The sequence below is a fragment of the Ceratotherium simum genome, chromosome 5 (assembly GCF_057802395.1).
Source record: "Ceratotherium simum simum isolate JZ-2026a chromosome 5, ASM5780239v1, whole genome shotgun sequence".
Lineage (NCBI taxonomy): Eukaryota > Metazoa > Chordata > Mammalia > Perissodactyla > Rhinocerotidae > Ceratotherium > Ceratotherium simum.
In genome coordinates, this window is record NC_141904.1 from 90993967 (window position 1) to 91019508 (window position 25542).

General features: G+C 51.8%; 1 protein-coding gene across 1 annotated transcript in view; it reads left to right on the forward strand.

Annotated features, from left to right (window-relative positions):
• The window catches only part of ALDH1L1 (aldehyde dehydrogenase 1 family member L1), a 56892-nt gene extending 32992 nt beyond the window's left edge, over positions 1-23900 (forward strand). The window contains 9 exon segments of the mRNA XM_087431697.1: positions 781-886; positions 3309-3396; positions 10608-10701; positions 13191-13290; positions 14717-14815; positions 17162-17327; positions 20034-20139; positions 21600-21799; positions 23616-23900. Of these exon segments, the coding sequence (XP_087287823.1) occupies positions 781-886; positions 3309-3396; positions 10608-10701; positions 13191-13290; positions 14717-14815; positions 17162-17327; positions 20034-20139; positions 21600-21799; positions 23616-23671 (1015 nt within the window). The 3' untranslated portion in view covers positions 23672-23900.
• Positions 23901-25542: the final 1642 nt, after the last annotated feature.

The window sequence follows — 25542 nt, forward strand, 5'->3', positions numbered from 1 at the left end:
GAAGATAATGATGAAAACAACACTCATGTAGACTGTGCAGGGCTCTTATGTGGATGGCTCATCTGATTGTCTAGGACTGACACAGAGAAGTGCTGTATCGCACCCACTTTTCAGGGGTCAGGAGAAGGCAGGGCCACATGCCTGCTGGGACCGCAGGTGGCATCATTAGGTCCCCCAGGGCCATGGGGCCTCCACTTGATGGAGACACTGCTCAGCCTCAGCCTCAGAGGCTGTCTCTGGGGCTGAGGGCGGTGCCGACACTGGGCACCATCTCTTAACACAAAGCAGGCCAAGCCTTACCAGGCCTCCCGGGCTGACTCTGTGCTTCCCTTCTCCACGCCCAGGAGGACCCTCTCCCATGCCCTTCCGGGCCACCAGCGTGGTCCTGACCCTCTCCCACACATTCTCAGCCTGCCTGTGTGACCCCCGGCCTTCTCACAGGCCCTGCCGGCTGCCAGGTTCTCACCCTTGTCTGCCTGCTGTCACCCCCAGCCCCACTGCCTGGTGCCATGCCCTATCAAACTGTGTCCCTAGACAGCTCCCATCAGCACCTGTCCAGTGTCCATGCCATCGTGCCCTGCTGGGAAGAGGGACTACTGCCAGACTGGACATCCTGACCTGTCAGGGACTGGAAAGGCAGGCGTGCGCTGTACCCCCTTTGGTGCTGTATCAGGAAGCCTGGCTCTGGAGTGGATGTCAGGCCTGGGAGAGAGGAGGCAGTTGGCAGGTGCACTCTGGCTCCGTGGCTGAGTGGAGAGATGGCCTTCTTTTGTGTGGCAGGGTCTGTGGCATTGTCATCCCCTGGAACTACCCCCTGATGATGCTCTCCTGGAAGACGGCTGCCTGCCTGGCTGCTGGGAACACAGTGGTGATCAAGCCTGCCCAGGTGGGTGTGGGTGAGTTCCAGGCAGGGCCTGTGGGCTGGAGAGGGTATTGGGAAATGCTCTGTAAGGGAGGAGACAGATGGCCCGTTGGCTCCTTTGCTGACATCAGTCCTGGTTTCTCCTCCAGGGAGGAAGGGTACTGCAATGAGGGTGGCGTGCCGTGGGCCCCGCTCACAGTGGGCAGAGGCGGCGTGCAGGAGGGGCCAGTGCTTGCCGTAGGCAGACTTCATGTTCTTTCGGCCATGGGGTGGCTGAGCCAGCTTAGCTGCGCTTATGTTTGCAGCTACTTGGTGAGCAAAGTCACAGATTTCTCCCCAGACACCTGCACTCTGGATTCGGGGCAGCAGAAACGCTGCTTGGTGCCCCTTGTCCAGGCCCCGTGCTCTGAGACAGCATGGAGTGGTCTGCTAGTAAAGCTGGTGCTGGTCTCCTATTTGGCTTCAGAGACCAAAAGTCTTGGACGAAAGCAGGGTGAGCGGTGGGATTTGTGTAAGGGACCCCGGCCCCTTACAGAGAAGCCATGACACGGCACTCGATTGGGGGCTTAGGGGCAGGACGGCAAGGGTCACTCAGGCAAGCCAGGAGGGCCTTGGCAGGGTCCCCTGGGGGTGAGGACACCCCCATGAGCCTCAGGTTCTTCCTCTGTACATTGGCCATAAAAGCCCCACCCTCCTTGTCTCGAGGGGTCTTGGGAACAGAAGGTAAGACACTCTGACAGTGCACCCAGGTCTCCCTCTCTCCCGGCTTCTTTGGGGGCAATTTGGTTCCAAGGGTATTAACATAATAAAAAAACCAACAATAAAGATAGCTGACATTTATTTTTTTCCAGTTTTATTGAGATAGAATTGACATACATCACTGTGCTAAGTGTAAGGTATACAGCATGATGGTTTGATTTACATATATTGTGAAATGATTACCACAGTAGGTTTAGTTAACATCCATGATGTCATATAGATACAATAAAAAGAAAAAGAGAAAATATTTTTTCCTTGTGATGAGAACTCTTGGGATTCCCTTAACTTTCAAATATACCACACAGCACTGTTAACTACGGTCATCATTCCTATTGCACATTATGCCCCTAATACTGATTGATAACTGGAAGTTTGTACCTTTCGACCACCTTCCTCCAATTCCCTCTCCTCCCACCCCTGCCTCTGGTAACCACAAATCTGATCTCTCTTTCTATGAGTTTTTGTTTTGTTTTGTTTTTTAGATTGCACATATAAGTGAGATCATACAATATTTGTCTTTGTCTGACTTATTGCACTTAGCATAATGCCCTCAAAGTCCATCCAGGTTGTTGCAAATGGCAGGATTTCCTTGTTTTTTTATAGCTGAATAATATTGCATTGTATGTGTATATATATACCACAGCTTCTTTATCCATTCATCCATCAATGGACACTTAGGTTGCTTCTATGTCTTGGCTGTTGTGAATAATGCTGCTATGATCATGGGGGTGCAGATGTCTTTTCGAGTTAGTGTTTGCGTTTCCTTTGAATACATTCCCAGAAGTGGAATTGCTGGGTGACATTTATATATTTACCGAGTCAGGCCCTCCTCCAGCGTTTTAACATATAGAACAAATCCCGTAATAATTTACATGCCTTTGCTTATTTAAGCCTCACAACAGCCCTCTGAGATGACGCTTAACCTCTCCCTTTAGTGCGGGGCTGCTGTGCCTGGAAGGCCCCCACTCACCCATCGCCCTTAAGAACACCCAGCCCCTGACTGGTCTCAACACCCCAGGCCAGCACCCCACAGATGTGGCTGCTCAGCCTGAGGCCCGGTGGGACCTCATCTTGATGAGGAAAGTTACCGTGGCCAGAAATCTACCCCCTCTTCCTCCAGAAGATGGACGATTGCTCGAGGGTCAAGGGCAGGGAGCAGGGCCTCCAGTGGCAGGGTGGGAGTGAGAAGCGCACATGGACACATGGAGCGCCAGGCTGGCCTGGGCGCTGAGACGCTTTCAGAGCGTCTGCCCCGCGGCAGGGGCAGCTGAGGCGGCGGCCCCAGGAGAGGAGGCCGGTTGTCCTGAGGGGGCGGGGAGAGGCTGAGTGTGAGGCCCTGCGAGGCCGCCCTAGGACTGCAGTCCCTGAGGGCTCGGGGTAAGCAGGTGAAGAAGGAGCAAAGGCTGTGCAGGAAGGGCCCAGGCCTGGCTGAGGGGCTGGAGCTCTGCAGGGCGGAGTGCTAGAAAGGCACCTGAGGTTAGCAGGCCCTGCTCCCAGCTCTCCGCTGGAGCTGCGGGGTGAGCTGGCTGGGTTGGCAGTACCTGCTGTGGTGGGCCATGAACGTGGCTTCCCTGGGGTCTTCCCGCCACGGCTGCTCTTCCCTACTCACTACCTAGGCTGCTGGGAGAGGGAGGCAGAGCCCCACTTCTAATCCCTCCTGACCCAGGCTTCTTTCCTGCCTCCTCAGGTGACCCCACTCACAGCCTTGAAGTTCGCAGAGCTGACCTTGAAGGCCGGCATTCCCAAGGGCGTGATCAACATCCTCCCAGGATCTGGTAAGGACGGTGGACGGGGACATGGGCATCTAGGGGGGGCCAGGGTTCCAGGCAGCTGGAGATGCACTTGGTCAGAACAGGGCCTGCTGCGTGATGTGGCCTGGGGGGCATAGCACCCCGGTGCAGAGCCAGTGGGGTGGCCAGCCTGGTGGCAGAGGAGTCTCTCCTATGGTGGGGGAGACCCACACCTGGAAGGGTTTTAGCTTTCAAATGCTTTCCCAAATGTTTTCCATTTTTTGTATGTGCTCTAGAATAAATTCCGTAACTTGGGAATTAAATGCCCTTGGAAATATCTCCTTTTTTGATTCTACTTTTGATTGTCATAATATCCCCTTTATACTTTTCATTTGTTCTTTCTCTTTTTAAATTGATTAAATTTGTGGAAAATGCTTGTTTGGCACCATATCCCCTCCAAAAAAAATAAACCACAACAGCTCTTGAATTTCTTTACCCATTCCACTCCTATTATGTTTTATTTTCTTCTGCTTTTATCATTATTATTCCTTCTGTGTTCTCCTGTGTGTTTATTGTTTTCGTAACTTTCTGAGTTGAAAGTTTAGTTCATTAATTTTTATTTTTTGCAGTTTAAATAAGGAAAGCATTTAAAGAGAGCTTTGGTGACACCTCATACCTTTTGATGGACACTTTTTCTCTTGCAGTAGTTTTTCTCTTAAAATCTGTTCCGTTTGGTGTTGGTATAGCCCTCCAGCTTTCGTCTGGTTGCTGTTTGTGAGATATCTTTTCCATCCTTTTCCTTTCACCCTGCTTGTGTCTTTGACTCTGAAGCTGGCCTCCTGTAGACAACGTGTCCCTTGGTCTTGTTTTTTATCCAGTCTGACAGTCTCTGCCTTTTGACTGGGTTGCTGAATCATTCACATTTTCTGTTGTTATTGATACAGCTGGATTTATGTCTGCCGTCTTACTATTTGCATTCTGTGTCTCCTGTCTTTTGTTCCTCTCTTCCTCTTTTACTGCTTTCTTTGCATTAAGTGAATATTTTCTAGTGTAATCTTTTAATTCTTTTAATGATTTTTTTCACTACGTAGTTCCTGGTTATTTTCATAGTGCTTACTCTAGGACTTACCATGTACTTCCTATGAGCATCTACTTCAGATTTATACTAATTTAATTCCAGCGAAATATACAAGTGCTATTCCTACAAAGCTCTGTTATCTCTCTCCCTTTTTGTGCTATTATCACATATTTTTGTGTGCATATCACATCTGTATATGTTACAAACCCAGGGATACACTGCTATAAGTATTACTTTATATAATTTTCTGTCTATTAAAGAAGCTGAAAGGAAAGGAGAGCAAGTATATATATATAGAGTTTATTAACCTTCTTATTTACATTTCTGGTTCTCTTCATTTGCTTCTGTTGAGTTACTATTTGCTGTCATTTCCTTACTCCATTTCAGTTTTGTTCCCACCTACCTCCTTTCTGCTATTATTGTCAAATATATATCATTTATATTTGTTGTAAATCCAAGAGTACAATTATATACGTAATGTTTTATAGAATTGCTTTTTAAATCAGTTAAGAGAAGAAAGGAAAGGACATATGCACTTATACCATTTTTTATAATTATATAATTACCTTTACTGGTACTCTTTTTGTGTATGTGGATACGAATTACTGTCTGTGGTCACTTGCTTTCAACTTGAAGAACTTCCTTTAGAGTTTCTTGTAAGGTGGGTCTGCTAGCAACAACTTATTTAAGTTTTGGTTTATCTGGAAATGTCTTTATTTTTTGAAAAATAATTTTGTTGTATATAAGATTCTTGGCTGACGGTTTAATTCTTTCAGCACTTTAAATGTATCATCCCACTACCTTCTGGCCTCTGTTGTTTCTGATGAGAAGTCAGCTGTTAATCTTATTGGGGTTTCCTTGTATAAGATGAGTCATTTTTCTCTTGCTGCTTTCAAAATTTTCTCTTTGTCTTTGTCTTTGAGCATATTTACTGTAAAGTATCTGGGTGTGGATCTCTGTGTGTTTATTTTACATGGAATTCATTGAGCTTCCTGGATGTATAGATTAATGTTTTTCATCAAATTTGGGAAGTTTTCAGCCATTATTTTTTCTAATATTTTTCTGCTCCTTTATCTTTCTCTTCTCCTTCTGGTACTCCCATTATGAATATGTTGGTGTGCTTAATGGTATCCCACTTTTCTCTGAAGCTCTCTTCATTTTTTTTTTTCGTTTCTTTTTTCTCTCTGTTCTTTAGATTGCATAATCTCTATCTATCTTCAAGTTCACTGATTCTTTCTTCTGTTAGTTCAAACCTACTGTTGAGCCCCTCTACTGAATTTTTCATTTGCATTATTGTACTTTTTCATTGCAGATTTTCTACCTCGTTCTTTTTTTATTGGTTATTTATTGATATTATCTATTTGATGAGACATTGTCATCATAGCTTCCTTTAAGCATGGTTTCCTTTAGTTCTTCAAACATAATTTATAATGGCTGCTTTAAAGTCTTTGTTAAGTATAACATCTGGGCCCTCTTGTGGTCAGTTTATATTGTCTGCTTTTTTTTTTTTTTTTTTTTTTTTTGCTGTGATGGGTCACACTTTCCTGTTTCTTTTCATGCCTCGTAATTTTTTTGTTAAAAACTGGATATTTTAGGTAATATAGCAACTTTGGTAATTGATTCTCTTTCTCCCTTTCCAGAGCTTGTTTTTATTATCTGCTTGCTTATTTATTTAGTGACTTGTCTAGACTATTTTAGTGAGGTCTATTTCCCCTGCACTGTGTAGCCTCTGATGTCACTTCCCAACGACACAGCCTTTGGCATGTCCATAGTGACCTGAGATGATAGCAATTATAGTGGGCTCTTTCTGACTTCCTTTTTCCCAGGTCTCTATGTTAAGCTGTCTGCTTCCTTTATATCACACCCAGCTGTTCAGCTGCACTAACTGCAAGCTGATTGCTCTGTTGTTTTCAACAATGCACTGGGGCATAAATTGCACTACAATCTGATCCAAGTTCGAGCCCTTTCGTAGGGGTGGTTTTTGAAGCAAGCCTTTGAGATTTGTTCTTACTCAGAGGAATCTTCCCTGGTTCTCTCTAGTATACTCACTGGCCTGTGTTTTTGCTTATTACTGTCATAGAGCTACCAGCCTCCTCATAATTGCTCACCCTCAAAATCTCCATTGTTTTTGAGAATGCCCTTAGGATTCAACTTCCCAACACTGTTTCAAGTCAAGTCATTGCCTTTGGGGAGTATTTTGGAGCTCTCTGTTCTTATGGAAAGCCTTTCCCCCTGGCCAAAATCTCTGAGCCACTGCCTCAGGGGCTGGGCCCTCTGAGGGAGCTGGGGCTAGGCAGATGAGGTCTCAGTAGTCTCAGCCTGCCACACCTGGGGTAGAGCCTTCACCTCATATGTGGGGTTGAGTGGAAGCCATACTCACTAAGAATTTAGCCTCTGAAACTCAGAATTGGAGGAGATGAGAAATGCTGATGGCCTGCTCCTCCTGGTGAGATGCCATATCCTTGGACTGGGAGCTGGAGGCAGGAGTCCTGTCTTCCTGGCCACACCTGCCTGGAGTGAGAGAGGAGATGTGCAGGGAGAGAATGGTTCATGAGTCAAGCACCACAGACTCTCACGGTTCTACTGAGATTTCGTAGATTTTCTTAAATAAATATTTCTTCATTTGCTGTATGTCCTTAGGAAAATTTCCAGAAACTTTAAATAGTTGTTTCTTATGATTTTCACCAGTTATGGTTGTTTTCCCAGAAAATTGTCCACAGGGCTCCTCATGCTGGCCTTCCAGAAGTAACTCCCACCTCGTACCTTTGAATATATTGTGTGCATGTTTTATTATTCTTAAATAATATATAATTGCAGTTTTGATTTCCTCTCTGACCCATTAAGTAAAAAAAGTGAAAAAGATTTCCAAGTTTTTTTTTGGTCTAAAATTTTGTTCTTATATTTCTAGTTTATTATGTCATGATCAGAGAATATAGCCTGTGCATTAGTTTTCTAGGGTGGCCATAACAAAGTACTACAAACTAGATGGCTTAAACAAGAAATTTGCCTTACAGTTCTGGAGACTAGAAGTCTGAGATCAAGATGTTGGCAGGGCCATGCTCCCTCTAAATGGCACTAGGGAAGAATCCTTCCTTGCATCTTCGTAGCTTGTAGAGCACCCCGATCTCCACCTTGATCTTTACATGGTGTTTTTTCCATTTGTGTCTGTGTCCAAATTTCCCATTTTCATAAGGACACCAGTCTTATTGGAATAGGGCTCACCCTAATGACGTCATTTTAACTAATTACATCTGCAACAATCCTATTCCCGAATAAGCTCACATTCTGAGATACTGGGGGTTAGGACATCAACTGATGAATTTTGGGGGGACACAATCCAACCCATAAAAATTCTGTTTTCTAATATGGAGAATTTCTTTGTGATTCAGTATATGACACCTTCTTGTAAATATTTCTTGAATAGCCTAAGACAGTGATTTTATTATTATTATTATTATTGTTATTAAATAGACTTTATTTTTCAAAGCAGTCTTAAGTTTACAGAAAAATTGAGTGGAAAGTAGACAGAGTTCCCATATAGCCCCTGTCACCACATATGCACAGCTTCCCTCACCAGAGAGGTACATTTGTTACAGTTGGCAAATCTACGCTGACACATCGTTATAACCCAAAGTCCATAGTTTACATTAGGATTCACTCTTGGTGTTGTACATTCCTTGACAAGTATATCCACCATTGTAGTATCACGTGGAGTGGTTTTACTGCCCTGAAAATCCTCTGTGCTCCACCTATTCATTTATCCTTCCCCCAGGCCCTGGCAATCTCTGATCTTTTGACTGTCTCCATAGTTTTGTCTTTTCCAGAATGTCGTATAGTTGGAATCATATGGTAGGTAGCCTTTTCAGATTGGCTTCTTTCACTTAGTAATGTGCATTTAAAGTTCCTCCATGTCTTTTCATGGCTTGATGGCTGGTTTCTTTTTATTGCTGAATAATATCCCATTGTCTGGATGAACTTTACTGAAGGACATCTTGGTTGCTTCCATGTTTTCGCAGTTATGAATAAAGCTGCTATAAACATCTGTGTGCATGGTTTTATGTAGACATAAGCTTTCAACTCATTTGGTAAATTCCGAGCTGCGTGATTGCTGGATCTTATGGTAAGAGTATTTTTAGTTTTGTAAGAAACTGTCAAGCTATCTTCCAAAGTGGCTGAACCATTTTACATTCCCACCAGCAGTGAATGAGAGTTCCTGTTGCTCCACATCCTTGCCAACATTTGATGTTGTCAGCGTTCTGGGTTTTGACCATTCTAATAGGCCTGTAGTGGTATCTCGTTGTTGTTTTAATTTGCAGTTCCCTAATGACATATGATGTGAGCATCTTTTCATATGCTTATTTGCCATCTGTATATCTCCTTTGGTGAGGTGTCTGTTCAGATATTTTGCCTATTTTTAGATTGGGCTGTTTGTTTTCTTATTGTTGAGTTATTTGTGTATTTTGGATAACAGTACTTTATCAGATATGTCTTTTTCAAATATTTTCTTCCAAAAACAGTGATTTTTTTTTAACAAGGAATGGTGAAATGGGATTAGCGTCAAAATCACTTGTAGAGCTTTAACTATATACATAGAGAGGATGTAAGTATCCCACTCCAGACCTTGCAAACCAGAACCTTCATGGGTGCACCTGGGCATGTGTGGTTTTACAAGCTCGGAGGCTGGGGGCAGTAAAGATGGAGGAACTGGGTGGGTGGAGGAGCCCAGGACAGGGCGGTAGATGGGATGGGGAAGGGCAGTGTTAAGACAACTCCCAGGTTCTTGGCTTGAACAACTGGCTGCAAGGAGAGGTAGTATACTGAAATGGAGAACCCAGAGAAGGAGCAGGTCTGGGGAAAGATCAAGAGTTCAGTTTCATGTATGTTGAATTTGAGAGGCTGTAAGACATCCAGGTGGAGGTACGGAGCAGGCAGAGGAATAGTAAATGGATCTGTATCCCAGAGGAGGCTGGGATAGACATTTAGAGGATGACGTGCCTGAAGATGGCATTCGAAGAGGTGAGCCAGGGTGAGATCAGCTGAGGAGACGGTGTGAACTGAAGAGAGAAGAGAACCCAGGATGGAGTCAGAGGCACTGGGTATTTTAAGGCTGAATAGAGGAAGAGTGGTGAGCAAAGGAGATGGAGAAAGAGCTGTCAGAGAAATAGGACGCAAATTAGGAGAGTACAGAGTCAGAAGCCAAAAGAAGAAAGAGATTTAAGCAGAGAGACATCACGTTGAGTTTGGGGAGAGGCGACCTGGAATCTCATTGAAAAAGAGACCTGAGGAGGAAATAGGAATGAGCATGTAGCCGGGTGGGGAGTGTGCAGGGCCTGGCATGGAGTGGGGAGGCCATGGGGTATGGAGCAGGCTGGGAGTCGAAGCATTCTGAACAGAAGGGGCAGCAAATGCCTGGCCTCTCCACACCCTGCCTCTCCATTCCTGGGGCTCTCTGGGTCAGGCTGTTCCCTGAGGGCAGGACTTTTGGAGTCTGTGATGCTTGGGCACCACTGCCCCCACGGGCCAGGCCAGGCATCCCTTGGGTCTCTACTGGAGACCCTGGAAGAGCTGGAAGCCTGGATGCCCTCACTCTTGGGGTCTACCGTGACAGGTGGAAAGCCACATGGGGAGCGTGTGAGCCTGCTCGGGCTGCTGGAACAAGTACCACACGCTGGGTGGCTTAAACAACAGACACTTATTTCCTCACAGTTCCAGAGGCTGGAAGTCTGAGATGAAGGTGTCATCAGGGTTGGTTCCTTCTGAGGCCTGTCTCCTTGTCTTGCAGATGACCATCTTCTCCCTGTGTCCTCACATGGTCTTCCCTCTGCTTGTGTCCGTCTAATCTCCTCTTCTGAGAAGGACACCAGTCATATTGGATTAGGGCCCGCCCTAATGACCTCATTTTAACTTACGTCCTTAAAGACCCTGTCTCCAAATACACTCACATCTGAGGTATACCGGGGGTTAAGGCTTCAACATATGAATTTTGAGGGGATACAATAACCCCCATAATATGGAACAAGGCCCAGTGAACCCCAGGAACTTGGGGCACTAAGTACGCGGGTCTTGCAGCCCAGAGCTCTGGCCTCAGGGCAGACATGTGAGGGTGGCGGGGCTCCTGCCCCCTCCACGTCAGCACTGCAGGGGCTGCCCTTACTCCCTAGCGCCCTCCTATCTGCAGGCTCACTGGTTGGCCAGAGACTCTCGGACCATCCCGATGTGCGGAAAATTGGGTTTACAGGCTCCACGGAGGTGGGGAAGCACATCATGAAGAGGTAAGTGATTGGGGGTACGTGAGAGAGGCCACCACTGCCACAGAAGCTGTGGCCTCTGGTCACAGTGTTGGGACAGCAACAGTGCTGTGTGGGAGCTCAATCCTGCTTCTCAAGCCTCTGTGTGCACAGGTGTCCCTGGAGGCCCCCTTAATGCAGGTTCCAATTCTGTATGTCTGCTGGGCCCTTGGTGCGGCCCATGAGGCCGCTCTGTGGAGCTCACCACGCGTGGCTGCTGAGCACTTGGAATGGGTGCTCTGAATTGAGATGTGCTGTGAGTATAAAAGATGCACTGGACTTTCAAAACTTAGTGCACGAGTAAAGCATCTCGTTAATAATTTTTTATATTGATTGCAAGTTGAAATGGTAATATTTTTGATTAATTGGGTTAAAGAAAATATATTAGAATTAATTTCACTGGTTTCTTTTTAGTTTTCTTTTAACGTGGCTACTAAAAAAACATTGCCATTGTGGACATGGCTAGTACATGAGGCTTTCGTTCTGTTCTGCTGGATGGCACTGATCTAGAACATCCTCTCATCTCTTATTCCTTGGGCTTCAGCCTCAAACCAACTGAGGTTGTGTTCCTGACTCTGTCAGTAATTCACAATATGGCCTGGGCCAAGCCCTGACCCTTTCAGGCCTCAGTTTCCCCACAAGTTCAGTGAAGGTAGTTTGTGTACTAGTGGTTCTGGTCTGCATAGCTGACAAGCATGGAGAGGTAGATGGGCCAGACGACAGGGCAGCAGCTCGTAGCCCTGGCTGCCGCAAGACAACCACTGGGTGCCTGAACCCCACCCCACTGAAGCTGAATTTCTGGCGGTGGATTTCTGGCATTTGCACTTTGAGTGACAGGTGCAAACAGAGAGGAGCTGGGGGTTCTGCTGAGCACACTGACCTGCCTTTCTCTGAAGACACGTGACCACCAACCTGTCTCTGCTCCAAGGTCATGCATGTGACCTCCAGGGTAGTCCAGGTGTGGCATGACAGCTCCACGGGAGAAAGGCTTCTCAAGTGTTAAAACCATGTCTCCTTGTTGTAGCTCCCAGTGCAGAAGGGCATTCTTTCTCCCTGGGACACTCTTGCAGCCCCTGACCCTAGTTCCCACTGGCTTCTCTGTGCCCCACAAGGTGGGGTTCTGGCCCCTCAGCCCCACACATGCCCTCTGTGAGCTGGCTGGGAGCAGCCTGGGCCGTGTCCGCCTTCTTGGGCAAGCACCATGCTCATGCTGATGAGTGACTTTACATGTCATCCCCTTTTGGATCAGGAGCCACGGCCAATGTGGCTGGTCACAGCCTCTGAGCATGCCAGGCAGGGCTGCTCTGATTCATTTTGAACACAGCAGAGAAAGCCTCAGTAGTGAAGAGAGGGAGGCTGGAGGGAGCCCAGGACTGACTGATGGAGGACAGACAGACAGATGAGGGAGCAGGGGAGGTAACTGCAAGCAGTCACAGCAGCGTATTTCCCTCTCCTGATTGAAAAGCTGGCTGGTCTGCTCCTCTGTGCTGCGTAGGTAATAGTCACATCTGAGTGTGTGTGTGCAAAGTGCAGAGTGATGGCTCGGTGAAAGTCAGCTCTAAGAACCCCGGGGGAAGGAGGGCTTCAGAGGGCGGCATTCTGTGGCTCTGCGGCTGCTGTCTTCCCGGGATCCTCTCCAAGCAGCCCCGCCCCCCGCCCCTCTGCCCCCGCCAGGCTGGTGCCGGAAACAGGGGAGCCCCGGTGCTGGGTCGGTCCTGAGTGAGGACCCCCTGTCCTATGCCATGGCTCCTGTATCCCTGGTCCAGTCCACTGAATGTCCCTTTGAGGACAGTGTCAGCAAGTCCATTTCCTGCCCACTGGCGTGGCACGCACAGGACCCCCAGCGTCTCTTTGTTTGCACCCACCATTAAAAATCTGAGGCGCTGAAGGCCCTGTGGTGCTGCAGCTGCCCCAACTGGGGAATGGGTCAGTGTTTGATTGATCGGTTCAACATCATCAAACACCAGCTGTGGGACCCAACAAAGGCCTGCCCGCCTCAGTGGGGCTTGGGGCTTACGTTCTGGCGGATGGGGTCAGACACAGATACACGGTGGAGCAAAATGCAACAGGCGCGGAGCTCGGGAGCTTGCATTTTATATGGGGCCGTCGAGGCAGGCACCCTAAGGAGGTTGGACCAGAGGCCTGAAGGAAGTGAGGAAGGAGCTAAGAGGATGCGTGAAAGAGGAGCAGGCCAGAGGGGGCAGTGAGAGCCGCCCTGGGGGCGGCCTAGGTGTCCGGGGAGGAAAGAGGCACAGCATGAAGCCAGTAGTTGAGAGGAGGGAGGAGGGGGTCTTTGGCAAATGTGGAGGTGGGGAGAAGGTGCCGGGCCTGGTCTCACATGGGGCTCCCTCCCACCTGCTGCTTGCTCTTTCGAGTAAAGCATGCTTCGGAGCTGTGCTCAGCCCCCTCCATCTGGAGCCCCCTGTGTCGCCGTCTCCCACGGACCCAGCCCTACCAACCTCTGTTCCTTCCAGCTGTGCCCTGAGTAATGTGAAGAAGGTCTCCCTGGAGCTGGGTGGGAAGTCGCCCCTCATCATCTTTGCTGACTGTGACCTCAGCAAGGCTGTGCAGATGGTGAGGGCCAACCTGGGGGCACGGGGGTGGGCAGGAGCGGGGGTGGGGGGGACTGTTCTCTGATTCCGCAGTCAAACTCACACATTTAGCCTAGACTGTAGTGTCACCACAAGCACAGGCTGGCAGGAAGGGGCCTTGGAGTGACACGTGCCCTCCGAAACAAACTTCGCAGGAAGTTTCATACCTATAAGGATAACTGAAATCAGCTTCATGGTTGGAAACCTGAGCCACAGGTCCATCTGCTCTGGAATCAGCACAGCAGCCTTTCCTCTCCAACAGAAAAGAAGGCAGAACCCTGGACACTTGGGCAAGACCCTGCTGACAGAGACCCCTTCCCCCAACTGTGTGCCGTGTCCACACTTGCCCAGCTGTGCCCCTGACTCACTGGGCAGCCTTGAGCAAGTCACTTAAACTTTCTGGGCCTCGGTGCTCTGACCTGACAATGAGGAGCGTAGGAACACCTGCCTTCTGCGGTTATTACGGGGATTACACCAGCTGCTCTGTCTGAAAGGTGTGCAACGGTGGCTGCACGTGGCAGGTGCTGTGTGTCAGTTGTTCTTACATTAGTATTATCATCGTCATTGTTATGCCCCAGTCCCCTCTCCATGCCTGTGGGAGCAAACAAGTAAGGCAGTGTTCAGCCAGGTGCCCAGAGACACCCGCCATCCCATCTGGTTCCCGCTGTGCCTTGGAGGACAAGGTGACACCCAGCTTGGACTTGAAAGAGAGTCCAGCCTCATTAGATGGGGAAACTGAGGGGGACAAGTCCATCAGCCCAAGGGTCTTGGCCCTGGTACTGAGGCCAACGCTGCTGGTGCGGTCCCAGCTTCCAGGAGAGCCGAGCTTAACCCACATGGGGCTCCCCAGGTCTGCAAAGCAAGCTCCCTTTTATTTACATTTATTCTGACTCCTGCCAGGAGTTCCCTCAAGCCTGGGCTGGCACCCCCACCCCTCCCAAGATGACGGCTGGCTGCCTGCCTTTGCCTACCTTCTGCCACCTGCTCCATGCTAACAGACTTTCCGGGCTCAGCTCCACCAGTGTGGGCTCTGTCCCCTCCTGGGTCGCCCCAGGGAGTCTGCCCTGCAGGGTCTCCAGCCTCACTCGCTCACTCCGTCTTGCCCTCTGCTCTCTGCGACGTGGACGCTGGCTTTGTCCCCCAGGAGCGGGAGTCAGGGCTCAGTTGCCCCCTCACCACGTGGCCTCACTTCCTACACTGTCCCCTCTCGCCCCTCCTCTTGTGGTGACTTAGGAATGAATGGAGCACACGTGTCCAGCACTGGTTGGGCCTGGTCCAAGGTAGGAGGTCAGGACACGTGTATTCCTCCCCTGCTCTGTAAGAAGGGGGTATCCAGGCCCCGGCAGGGAGCTAGGGGCTGGCTCCCCTGGGAGGAGTCCTAACCCAGCATTCTTGTCTGTTCTTCGAAGGGGATGAGCTCTGTCTTCTTCAACAAAGGGGAGAATTGCATTGCAGCAGGCCGGCTCTTCGTCGAGGACTCAATTCATGACCAGTTTGTGCAGAAGGTGGTAAGTTCTGCCGCAGAGGCTCGTAGCTGCTGGTTCATCAAGACAGTTGCCTGGGCTGCAGCAGGCTGGGGGTGGGGAGGCAGGGCCGGACCAAGTGGAGTTGGGTCAGGGAACCTGGGTCAGGGAACTCTCAAGCTGAGCCGTATTAAATCTTCACGGGTTTTATTTCAGGAAGAAATAGCAACCTCTCAGCTCAAACTGACATAACCCAGAGGGCCTGTCTTAGGTCTGTTTCCTAGCAGTGGAGCCTGAGATCAGAATGCAGGTGCATGTGGCTTACCAAGGGTGAGCTCTCAGTGAAGCCTAGAAGGTGGGAGGGACCAGGAGAGGACAGGGACAGAGGACATGGTCTCAGGTGACATCCAGCCTTGGCCTGACCCACAGACAGGAGCTCTGGAGCACAAGTGACACCACTCAGGTGTACCCCTGCAGTCAAGGGGCCAAGCTGTTGTCCCATCAGCAGTTGTTGGCTGTGCCTGTCCACCGGCTGGAGGAGGGCAGCTCCCGTCATCTCCTGGGAGCCACCAGCAGGTGCCTCTCACAGCCCCAAGGTAAAGGGATGGTGAGGTGCTGGCAGCATCTCCTACATTCTTACAGCAGAACCAGAGAGGGAAATCACTCTTTACCACCAACTCATAGAAAAGGCTACGGGGAAGGACGCTGGTTGGCATGACCAGGTCCCTGGTACACCCTGATCCATTCAGGGATACCAGGACCTGGGGGACAGAATCCAAACCCTGCAGAGAGGAGAGGAGATGCTGGAAGGACAGACTTTATGTGCAGTTTTAGACAAACTGGAAGCCAGGAAAAAAGAAAGAGCTTTAGTGTGAGGGTAGGGTGGGGCGGCTGTTAGGAAGCAGTTCTGAAGAAGAAGGTCTTGAATAATGGGTAAAAATATGAAAGGCAGTGAAGGGAGGAATGGATTTTCTAGGAGTGTAACAGCTTTTGCCAGGTAGCAAACTACTCTGAAACTTGGTGGCTTGAGATAACAGCCGTTCACGCAGCTCACAGTCCTGTGGGCTGGCAGTGTGGGCACCAGCACGGCTCCCCCGAGCTTGCTCACCCTTCTGCCAGGTCAGGTGGGACACTGGGTGGCTCCCTTGGGATGGCTCATCATGGTCTTTCATTCTGCACCTTGTGCTCGGGCACACACGGGCCACGGCAGCACTCCCACAGTGAGAGCAGATGTTTAGGGGCCTCTTGAGACCCACTGAACGTTGCTTCTACCACATTCTACTGGCCAAACCGAGTCACAGGCCAGCCAGACTCAAGGGCTGGGGACATGTACTCCACGCCAGGTAGGAGGCACTGCAGAAAAATGAGTCTGTCTGTATAACCTCCTGTCATTTGGGAGCTGGCCAGCCTGGTGGAGCTAGTTACGGCTGTGAGTAGCCCAGCACCGGGATAGCTGGACCTGGGGCATGGCGGGGGCTGCCTGGAGACGAGGTGGGGGACGTGTGGGGGGCCACCAAGTGGGTGTGGTGGTGGGGAGCACGAAGCTGGGCAAGCTCAGGCCCCATCCAGGGGTCTGCAGGGGTGTCGTCAAACCCTACAGGGTGACCAAAGGAGTCAGAATGCCAGGGGCCGTTGTGTACATACTGACAGTTCCCAAATACAGGAAGTGAGATGCACATCCTGGAGACTCAGCAAGGTTGCTCTTGGCTTCCCAGAGCAGTTTGGGGGATCAGACAGGAGCAGAGAACAAGAGCAAAGTGGCAGCTTGGTACCAGGGTCCGGTGGGAAGGGCAGAGGGTGGTCCCAGGTGTAACCAACTTATATGTTGGCCAAGGCAACAGAGAAGGCTTCCTGGGAGAGGAAGCCTTAAAGCTGGGCTCTGAAGCAGACAGAAGTGGGGGCAGGGAAGGGTGGACTCAAGACCCAGGCCCCTCCACTCCACTGAGTGTCTGTCCCACATTGTCGCCAGGGCATTGCAGCAGGTTGGTGTTTCCCCACCCTATCCCCATCCCATATCCTGGAGTCTCTGGACCAGCATTCCTTCACCTTCTCAGCCCATGAAGTTGGGTGCAGAACCAGTGTAGAAACATAGCGTGTGCTGCCCCCCGTCTCCCCTACACACCCATATCCCTGGACAACTCTCTTTTCCCAGCCCATCTGACACTAGGCTTGGGTCTCCTTGCACATAGGATACATCTGGGGTTTCAGCCTGGAAGGCAGGTTTGCAACCAGAATATGGAACCCCTTGAGGGCCAGAATATAGAATGTAGACTTTCTTAAGGGGCCAGTGGTTGGTCACCAAAAATGGAAACACAGGAGGTGGGTCAGGTGAGGACCATCATCAGAAACCATGGCACCCAAGGGAGACCTGACTGGGAGGGCTTTCCACAGGTAGAAGAGGTGAGGAAGATGAAGATTGGCAACCCTCTAGACCGGGACACCAACCACGGGCCACAGAACCACCAAGCCCACCTACGGAAGCTGATGGAGTATTGCCAGCGTGGTGTGAAGGAAGGGGCGACACTGGTCTGTGGTGGGAATCAGGTGCCTCGGCCAGGTTAGTTAGAGCACACCTGGCCCTCTTGGGTAAACTGAAGCCGCAGGTAGCATGGCCTCTGGTTTGCTGCCCAGCTCTAACTCGAGGTATCTAAAGGCCAGGTGCCTGCACAGTCAAGTTCCCGGGGATCAGGTCCTATCCGGGATCTTGGATGGGGTAGCCTTGGCTATTTGGACACCTGCCAGACAAGGTGTGGGACTGGCAAGATAAAGACATCAGAGCTGAAAGCATTATCCATGCTGGTTTAATCTGTACCGTAAGTGGACTCTGATTTGCCACTAACATCACTGCATCCTTGAAATTCTCTCCTCCGTGGATTCCATGGCCCTGGATGTCATGGTTTTCCTCTCTTAGGCCATTACTCCTCAGCAGTCTCTGTTTGCTGGAAGCTCCCTTCCTCTCCACCTGTCCCTCTAATGTAGGTGTATCCCCAGATCTGTCCTGAGTTTGGAGCGCTTCTCCTGGTAGATATACCCTGGAGGATCTCACCCCCTGCAATGGCCCAGACCCTCCCAAATATCTGTCTCCAGGCTCCTCTTCACCCAGAATCCTGACCACCTGGACACCTCCACCTGCCTGTCCCCCAGGCCCTTCAAACTCAATGGGTACCAAATCCATTGCATCATTACAGTGTCCCAGCCCCCACCTGACCCCAGACACACACACCTACCTCTCTAGAATCTTCCATCCGATCAAGTCACCCAAGCCAGAGGAGCAAGAGCTGCAGGCATGGACTATTTGTCCTGCTTTCCCATTAGACTGCCTGCCCTGTGGGGACAGGAGCAATGTGTCTCTTCTACACCATTAGGTCCTTCGCGCCAGCACCGAGCCTCACACCAAGCCCGAGTTAATTTGATAGAATGAAGGAGGGAAGGAAAGAATGAATCCTAGATTCCTCTCTTTTCTTGACCCACTGCTTTTAATTAAGTGCCTGATTTTCTTAAATCTAGAAATCTTTCTTGCCTCTCCTGAATCCCTGCCACCATCTTGTCTTGCCTGGACCATCACGCGGATTCCTGCAGGACCTCTTGAACCCCACTAATCCTTTACTTATGCAGCTGCCAGAGGTCTAGCTATGTCTCCCACAGTGCCGAACACTTCACGGTGACTCATCCTCCTGCCACGGCAAGCTCAAACCCCTTACCTTCCCACCCAGGTCTTTCCTGATCTGTTTCTCACTCACTTGCCCTTGGCCGTACTTAACTCTCTCTGAATACGTCTTGCGTTTTCTTGCACTCTGTGCATTTGTTGCTCCTCTGCCTAGGGAACAGCCCCTCAGTTTCCCCATCTGGTGAACTCATCATCCAGCTCAAAGGACATCCAGGGATAGGCCACTGCCGTGTTACGGGTGCTCCCGGGCACCTCCTCCCTCAACAGAGCGTCATCACCACTGCACTGCCACTGTCTGTCTGCTTCCCCCTTCCCGCCTCACTAGGCTGGGTGTTCTGTGAGGCCTGCTGGGAGAGTGAAGTGAAGGCCCTGTTCTCAAAGCAGTTAGGGGCAGGGCAGCACCCAGGAACCAGCAGCAGTGGGCAGCCATCACCGCCACCCCCTGGCCTGAGGGGCAAGAAGAGGGAGCAGAATTCCTGGGACCTGGTGAGACGCAGAGCTGTGGGATGTGGGCTGCCTCCTGTTGACCAAACCCAGCTGGAAGCCAGAGGATGAGGGAGCCTGAGCACGCAGCCCTCCATGCGGGCCCAGAGCAGGGCGGGGAAGAGAGCAGAAGGAGCAGGAAGGGGAGAAAGACTGGCCAGCCCAGAGCTCAGGACACTGGGTGGTTTGCAGCCAGTTGATTTGCAGATTAAGTGGATACAGGCCACCCGACATGAGTCAGTGTGTTCATACGTAACTCACGTTTTGAAAATTGTAATTAATATATAAAATGTATAATGTATAAAATATAAATTATAAATGTATGAAAAATATGGAATATTTTATTAATTAAATTACTTTTAAAGTTTTTTTTTTAATTTTGTTTTTCTAAAAACTAGAGAGAGAAAATTTCAGGTCTCTTAATAGTCCCTAAATCAGGCCAAATTAAATCTAGTTCAGCAGGATCTCAGAGGAGAAGGGGTCCGAGAAAGCAATTCTACCAGCAGGAATGATTCGGTCTGGGCCTGTAGGGTGGCAGTCTGGGCAGGAGCAGTGGTGGGCCCACGTGGACAGGAGAGGGGAGGCTGTGTCCTGTCCAAGACAGAGCGCTCACCCTGCGCCCGGGGAGTCAGCGCCTGCCCTGTGGGTCCACGAAGGGGACGGGAGGCAGTCCCAGGGTTCTGTCTGTCAGGACTGGTGTCCAAAGTCCTCGGGGACTGACGGAGGACCACCTGGGAGGCTACAGTAGCCAAAGAAACCAGACATGTTTTCAGACTAAATGTCACTAGAAAAACCCAGGTCTTTGTCATGGTCGCGAGCTTTGGCACCGACAGACTTGGGTTTGAATGTCAGCTGTATCACACACCAGCTCTGAGCGTTAGCCTTGTTTTCCTTGGCAGCATTTCGTTAAAATGTGTGAGGATCACATGAAATTGTAGCTTGGGGCAGGAAAGCCACCCACAGAACGTGGTGTCCACCACAGAGGTGTCATGAATTACATTGCTGGAGTGGGATGTGTCTATGGTGGCTGGAGGGACCCAGGCCTGGCTGGGGAGAGGCTAGACTGCTGGAGGACCGCCCTCCTCACACCATGGGTCTCTGTCTCTCCAACAGGTTTCTTCTTCGAGCCAACTGTTTTCACGGACGTGGAAGACCATATGTTCATAGCCAAGGAGGAGTCCTTCGGGCCCATCATGATCATCTCTCGGTTTGCTGACGGGTAGGGAATCCTGTTTGTGTCTCTCAAGAGCCTGATTCTTTTCCATGCGTTACTGGAGTCTTCACATGAGCTGTGTGGAGCTGTCCCAAGGAGGCCAGGAGGAGACCTCAAACAGGGTGGGGGCTGTGGACGCAGCCTGGCTGCCTGCCAAGTCCTTGTCAACCACTGAGGTGATATCTCTCTGGATATCTCTCAGTGTGTTGGGCTCTGTTCTAATTACCTACTGCTATATAATAAAACTCAGTGGCTTGGAATAGCAACAGTTATTTATTTCACTCATGAATCTGCAGTTTGGTCAGAGGGGCTAAGCTGCCTCTGCTCTGTGCCATGTGGGGGCCTCTCCCCTCAGGCTCTCTGCCCCATGGCAGCCTCAGGGCCTCTATCTAGCACCTGGCTCCCCCACAGAGACCAGGTGGAATCTGCAAGACTCCTCAAGATCCAGAGGTTGGCCTCAGAAATTCCAGAACCTCAGTTCCTATTGGTCCAGCAAGTCAACAAGGCCAGCTCAGGTTTAAAGGGAGAGGAATTGCACTCTGTGGCCGTATTTGATCTACCACAGATTCTCTTCCTGGCTATTATTTTTCAGAGTAGCGCCTTTGAGCAGATTACAAAATGGCACCTCATCCTCAATACACTGTACTTCCAACTGTCAAAAAATTACTGAAGAGCCAGCCCCGTGGCTTAGTGGTTAAGTGCGCGCGCTCCACTACTGGCAGCCCGGGTTCGGATCCCGGGCACGCACCGACGCACCGCTTCTCCGGCCATGCTGAGGCCACGTCCCACATACAGCAACTAGAAGGATGTGCAACTATGACACACCTATCTACTAGGGCTTTGGGGAAAAACAGGAGGAGGATTGGCAATAGATGTTAGCTCAGAGCCGGTCTTCCTCAGCAAAAAGAGGAGGATTAGCACGAATGTTAGCTCAGGGCTGATCTTCCTCACAAAAAAAAAAATTACTGAAATCATCACCACATGCTGATTTTATTAGAATAAGACACTTTTCTTCCATCCACCAAGTAAATATTGTGCTAAGTCTTCAAGTCTATGATGTCTGTGGTGGGGAGGCCCAGCATGGCTCCCTGGGGAGTGCCTGAGGCGTGTGCCTTTCTACATGTGCCAGGGGCCCAGCCTGTCTCCGCTCTGGGCTCCCATCCCCCTGTCTGTAAGGTGACGGTCTCGCCCGTGATGACCCAAAGGATCCTTGTGGCCCACCGTGTGCGGATCTGACTCTGCTCTTCCTCCTCCCTTTCATTCTTTCCTCCCCCTCTGCTGCCCTCTGTCCCCCCTACACTATCTATAGCCCCAGCACGTTTCTCCTCTGATGGTCCTGCGTGGGGGGCAGCTGAGAGGGGGCTGGGTTCCCCTTTGGGGGAAGGGGTGTAGGTCTCTCTGTGTCACACGTCTAGGGCTGCCCCCTGTCCCTCCCTCACTTAGTTCTTCTTGGATTTTCTCTGCAGCGACGTGGACACCGTGCTGTCTCGGGCCAATGCCACGGAGTTTGGCCTGGCCTCTGGCGTCTTCACCAAGGACATCAACAAGGCTCTGTACGTCAGCGACAAGCTGCAGGCAGGCACCGTGTTTGTCAACACATACAACAAGACCGACGTGGCTGCTCCCTTTGGAGGGTTCAAGCAGTCCGGATTTGGCAAAGACCTGGGTAACCTAATCCTAAACAGCTGGTAGAGGCCTCTTGGGGCCAGGCCCTGTCCCAGGGGCCAGGGGTGTAGTGTGGACAAGACGGCTGTCGGTACTCACTTCTTACTGGGAGGGGACAAGTGATAATTCAGGCAGTCAGCAAGATCCTGCGAGAAAGTGAGGAGTGCTGGGAAGCAGAGAAGCAAAGTGATCTGGGTGAGGAGACTGGGAGGGCAACATTAGCCAGGGGCCAGGGTGGGCTTCTCTGAGGAGGTGGCCCCTGCGCTGAGACCCAAGTGCTGGAAGAGCCAGCCATAAAGACCCGAGGGCGCGTGCTCCTGGCAGAGCGCTCAGCGGGTCCTGAGACGCAGCTTTGTCCTTGGGGCTGTGGGGACACGCCTGAGTGCTGGTGAGGGCCCGGGGTGGGGAGGACGGAGGAGAGGGGCTGGAGAGGAAGGCAGGAGCCAGATCTCAGGGGCCTAGGGACCACAGTCAGGACTCCATCTTCATCCTCAGAGAGACGGGAAGCCGTGGGGGCTGAGGGTGTCCCATGGGGTAGTGTGAGTCCCCAGGGTAGACAGGATGTCACCCAGGTGAGGAGGTGGGGAGCTGAGCACAAGCCCCACCTGCCTCTCGGGGACGCCAGCTCTGCCCTGACACCTCTCCTTCTCTGGGCTGCCCTGTGGTTTGGGATGGGTCCCGCTCCCCTGTCCTGCCGGTGTGGAAGCCAGCAGCTGGGAACCAGCTCCAGTTGGGGATGACCACTGGGATGCCAAGCTTGGCGGGGGCTGAAAGCTGTGGGAGATCCCCACGCTGTCTTTCCGAAGCCTCTGTCCCTCCAGGCCTCCCTGTCCAGGTCAGAGTCCTCAGGGAGCTTCAGGCTGAGTCTGAAACCAAAGGACTGTCACTATTTCATCTTTCCCTCCCCCTCCATCTTTCATGCCCTGCAGAAAGCCCCAAGGGTGTTTGTGAAAGGAGCCCCAACAACAACAACCAAAGCCTAACACCGCACCCTTGTGCACACAGAGGCAGGGCTCACACTCACACATGCACACACACACACGCACCCTGGACACTCCTGCCCCCCTGTCCTTGTCTACCACCTCCTCCTGCCTCCCCGGGCCACCTTCCTGATGTCCTCCACAGGAATCCACAAGGCCCATTGTCATCCAGGGGTGCTGTGGGTGCCAAGTCCCCAGAATATGATCTCTGTCACTTATGACTCTGTCCCCTGAGTTCCTCCAACTCATCTCCCCCCTATCCCCTGGGTCCTGCAGAGAGAGGGCCCACAAACCAGGCCTCCCAAACAGCCCACCTCAGCAGCCCCAGCTGGGGAAGCGTGGCTCCTGGAGCCAGCCTTAGCAGGTCGAGGAGGCTCCCTGTGCTGGTTGTGGGGCTGAGACACACCAGCCACAGAGCACAGCCGAGTTCCAGGGGCCATGGGCTCGTGACCTGGAATTAGCTGGGGGCAGCAGAGGGATAGGCGATGGGCTGGTGTGTCTGGGTACCAGGAGGGCACCAAGAGAGCCTCTTGGCTGCCCTCAGGCTGATGGGGCAGCCCTCCCCAGCAAGGTGGTGATGGGAGCGGGGAAGTTTCTGGAACGGTGGCCCAGATTGGTCGGTATTCCGGTGCCTGCGTTGGAGCCCGGCCCTCTCACGGGTGCCTGAGTTGCCTGGGCCTCGTTCTCTCATCTGTAGCCGGGGCTGGGCCAGGGCTGACCCACACGGTTGCCGCGGGGATCTGGTGAGAAAACATGCGTGCAGCGCCGGCACAGCGAGGCCTGCGGTGGAAGCTGCTGTGACAACGATGTGTCCCAGCAGCGTGTGATGTCTTGCAGGAGAGGCCGCCCTGAATGAGTACCTGCGGGTCAAGACAGTGACTTTCGAGTACTGAGGGAAAGGTCTCGTGAGAGGGAAGACCCCCATCTCCACGACATGTCCTCGCCCTCCACGACCTGCCTGCCTTCCCTGGCGGCCGGATTGCCCTCTCACCCCCCGAGTGACAGCACCTCCCCCTGCAGCCCCAGTGGAGCCCTCCTGTCTGCACCCCATCCCCGTCCAGTCAGAGCGGCCTTTGGCTGGGTGAGAAAGTGGCCCCAGGTGAATAAATGTTGTGAGCAGTGGCCGCCGGCATCTCTGTGTCTCTGCACCCCATCTGGGGGTGCCCCAGGGGGCCCTGGAAGTGCTGGCACTCAAGTGAGGTTGCCCAGCCCGGGAGAGGCAGGCACCCTGGGGAGAGATGCAGCAGTGGGAAACGGGTGTGCATCAACTCCAGCCTCCGAAAGCAGGTGCTGAATGAAGTTCGGGGTGTGAGAGCTTCCTCCTCCTGAAAAGTGGAGGAAGCAGGATGGGCAGTGGAAGCCTCCATCTCCCTTGGCAAATATGGCCTGCTGTGGCAGCCTCCCCGGGCAGACAGGCCAGGCCCACCCCAGCTGGCTGACATGGATCCAGCGGGCGCTACAGAGGAGGCCAGTTCCTGGACCACCGCTGGTTCCTTGCCCCAGGCTGGCGTTTCAGACGTGGGCGGGGCTCCATCTTTCGCCCTAGCTTATGTGTCCTGTGTCTCTCCATGGATTCCCCCCGGCCCAGTGGTCTCCCCCTGCACTTTCTTCTCTCTTTCCTGTTCTCTCTCACCCCGCAGGAGCCTGGGGCTCTCCCCTCTGCACTCCCTCTCCCTAGGTCCCAAACACTACAACCTCACTCACCTGCTGTCGCCTCAGTTTACCCACATGCCACTCTCTTCTTGACATTCTACTCCCCCACCCCCGCCTGGCTCTGCCCCTCTGGGTCCCACAGCCCCCGAAAGGCCCCCTCCTCCCTCCTCAGGTCCTTGGCCATGCTGGGAGTGTCCTGGCCCGGGCTTCACTCTCGTAGGAGAGCCTCAGTCCTCTCCACATAGCAGACTCTGTCCTTCAGCGGCCTGTGAACACCCCCACCCCCACCCCCTTGAAGGGCCCGTGCCTGGCCTCCTCCGTTATTCCTTCTCTTCCATTCTGGACGTACTCTCATAGAAGGTCTGCCCGGGCGTCTTCTTGTGAGTGGTGATAGTAGCTGGTAGCAGACGGTAGTACTGAGGACTGAGTACTAAGTGGGTGCTCAGCAGGGCTCTATGCATTCCTCTCGTTTGATCCGTTCGCTCACCCAACTATTTTTATCCCCATTTATAAACGGGGAAATTGAGGTAGAGAAGAGTAATTGCCAGGGTACACGGCTAGTTGAAATTGCATCCCCCTTCGTTCCCAGATGGTGAGGACTTTGAAGCCCCCTCTGCCTGTGGAGCCCCCGGTGTTGAGTCCCCAGACTGTCTTCAGGGCTGGTGGCCAGGCCCACGTGGGCTTCCCTCCCTGTCAGGCCTTAGCTGCTGTGGTCTGGGCGAGCAGGCTATGCCACTGGGCACCGCTCCCGCCTTGCAGTGGGGTGCCTCCGTCTGCCCCTATCTACTCCACCCCAAGCATGAAGGGGGCCCTTCTCTCCACGCCCTGCGTACCACTGCCACCAGGCTGCGACTTCTCACAAGACCTCCTTAGATGGTCAGGAAGAATTAATGACTGCTACTATATGGGGCAACTCGAGTCCCTGAAGCCCAGACCCACAGCCAGGCCCCACGGGAGGCACCTCCTTGCCAATTGCCCACCTCTCCACCACAGGGCCAGCTCGCCCTCACCCCAGAGTGCACCCAGAGCATCCAGTCTCAAGTCTTGTTGCCCACAGAAGACAAGAAATGTGTTTTTCACCTCAGTTCAAAGCCTGTGCTCTCATGCTCCT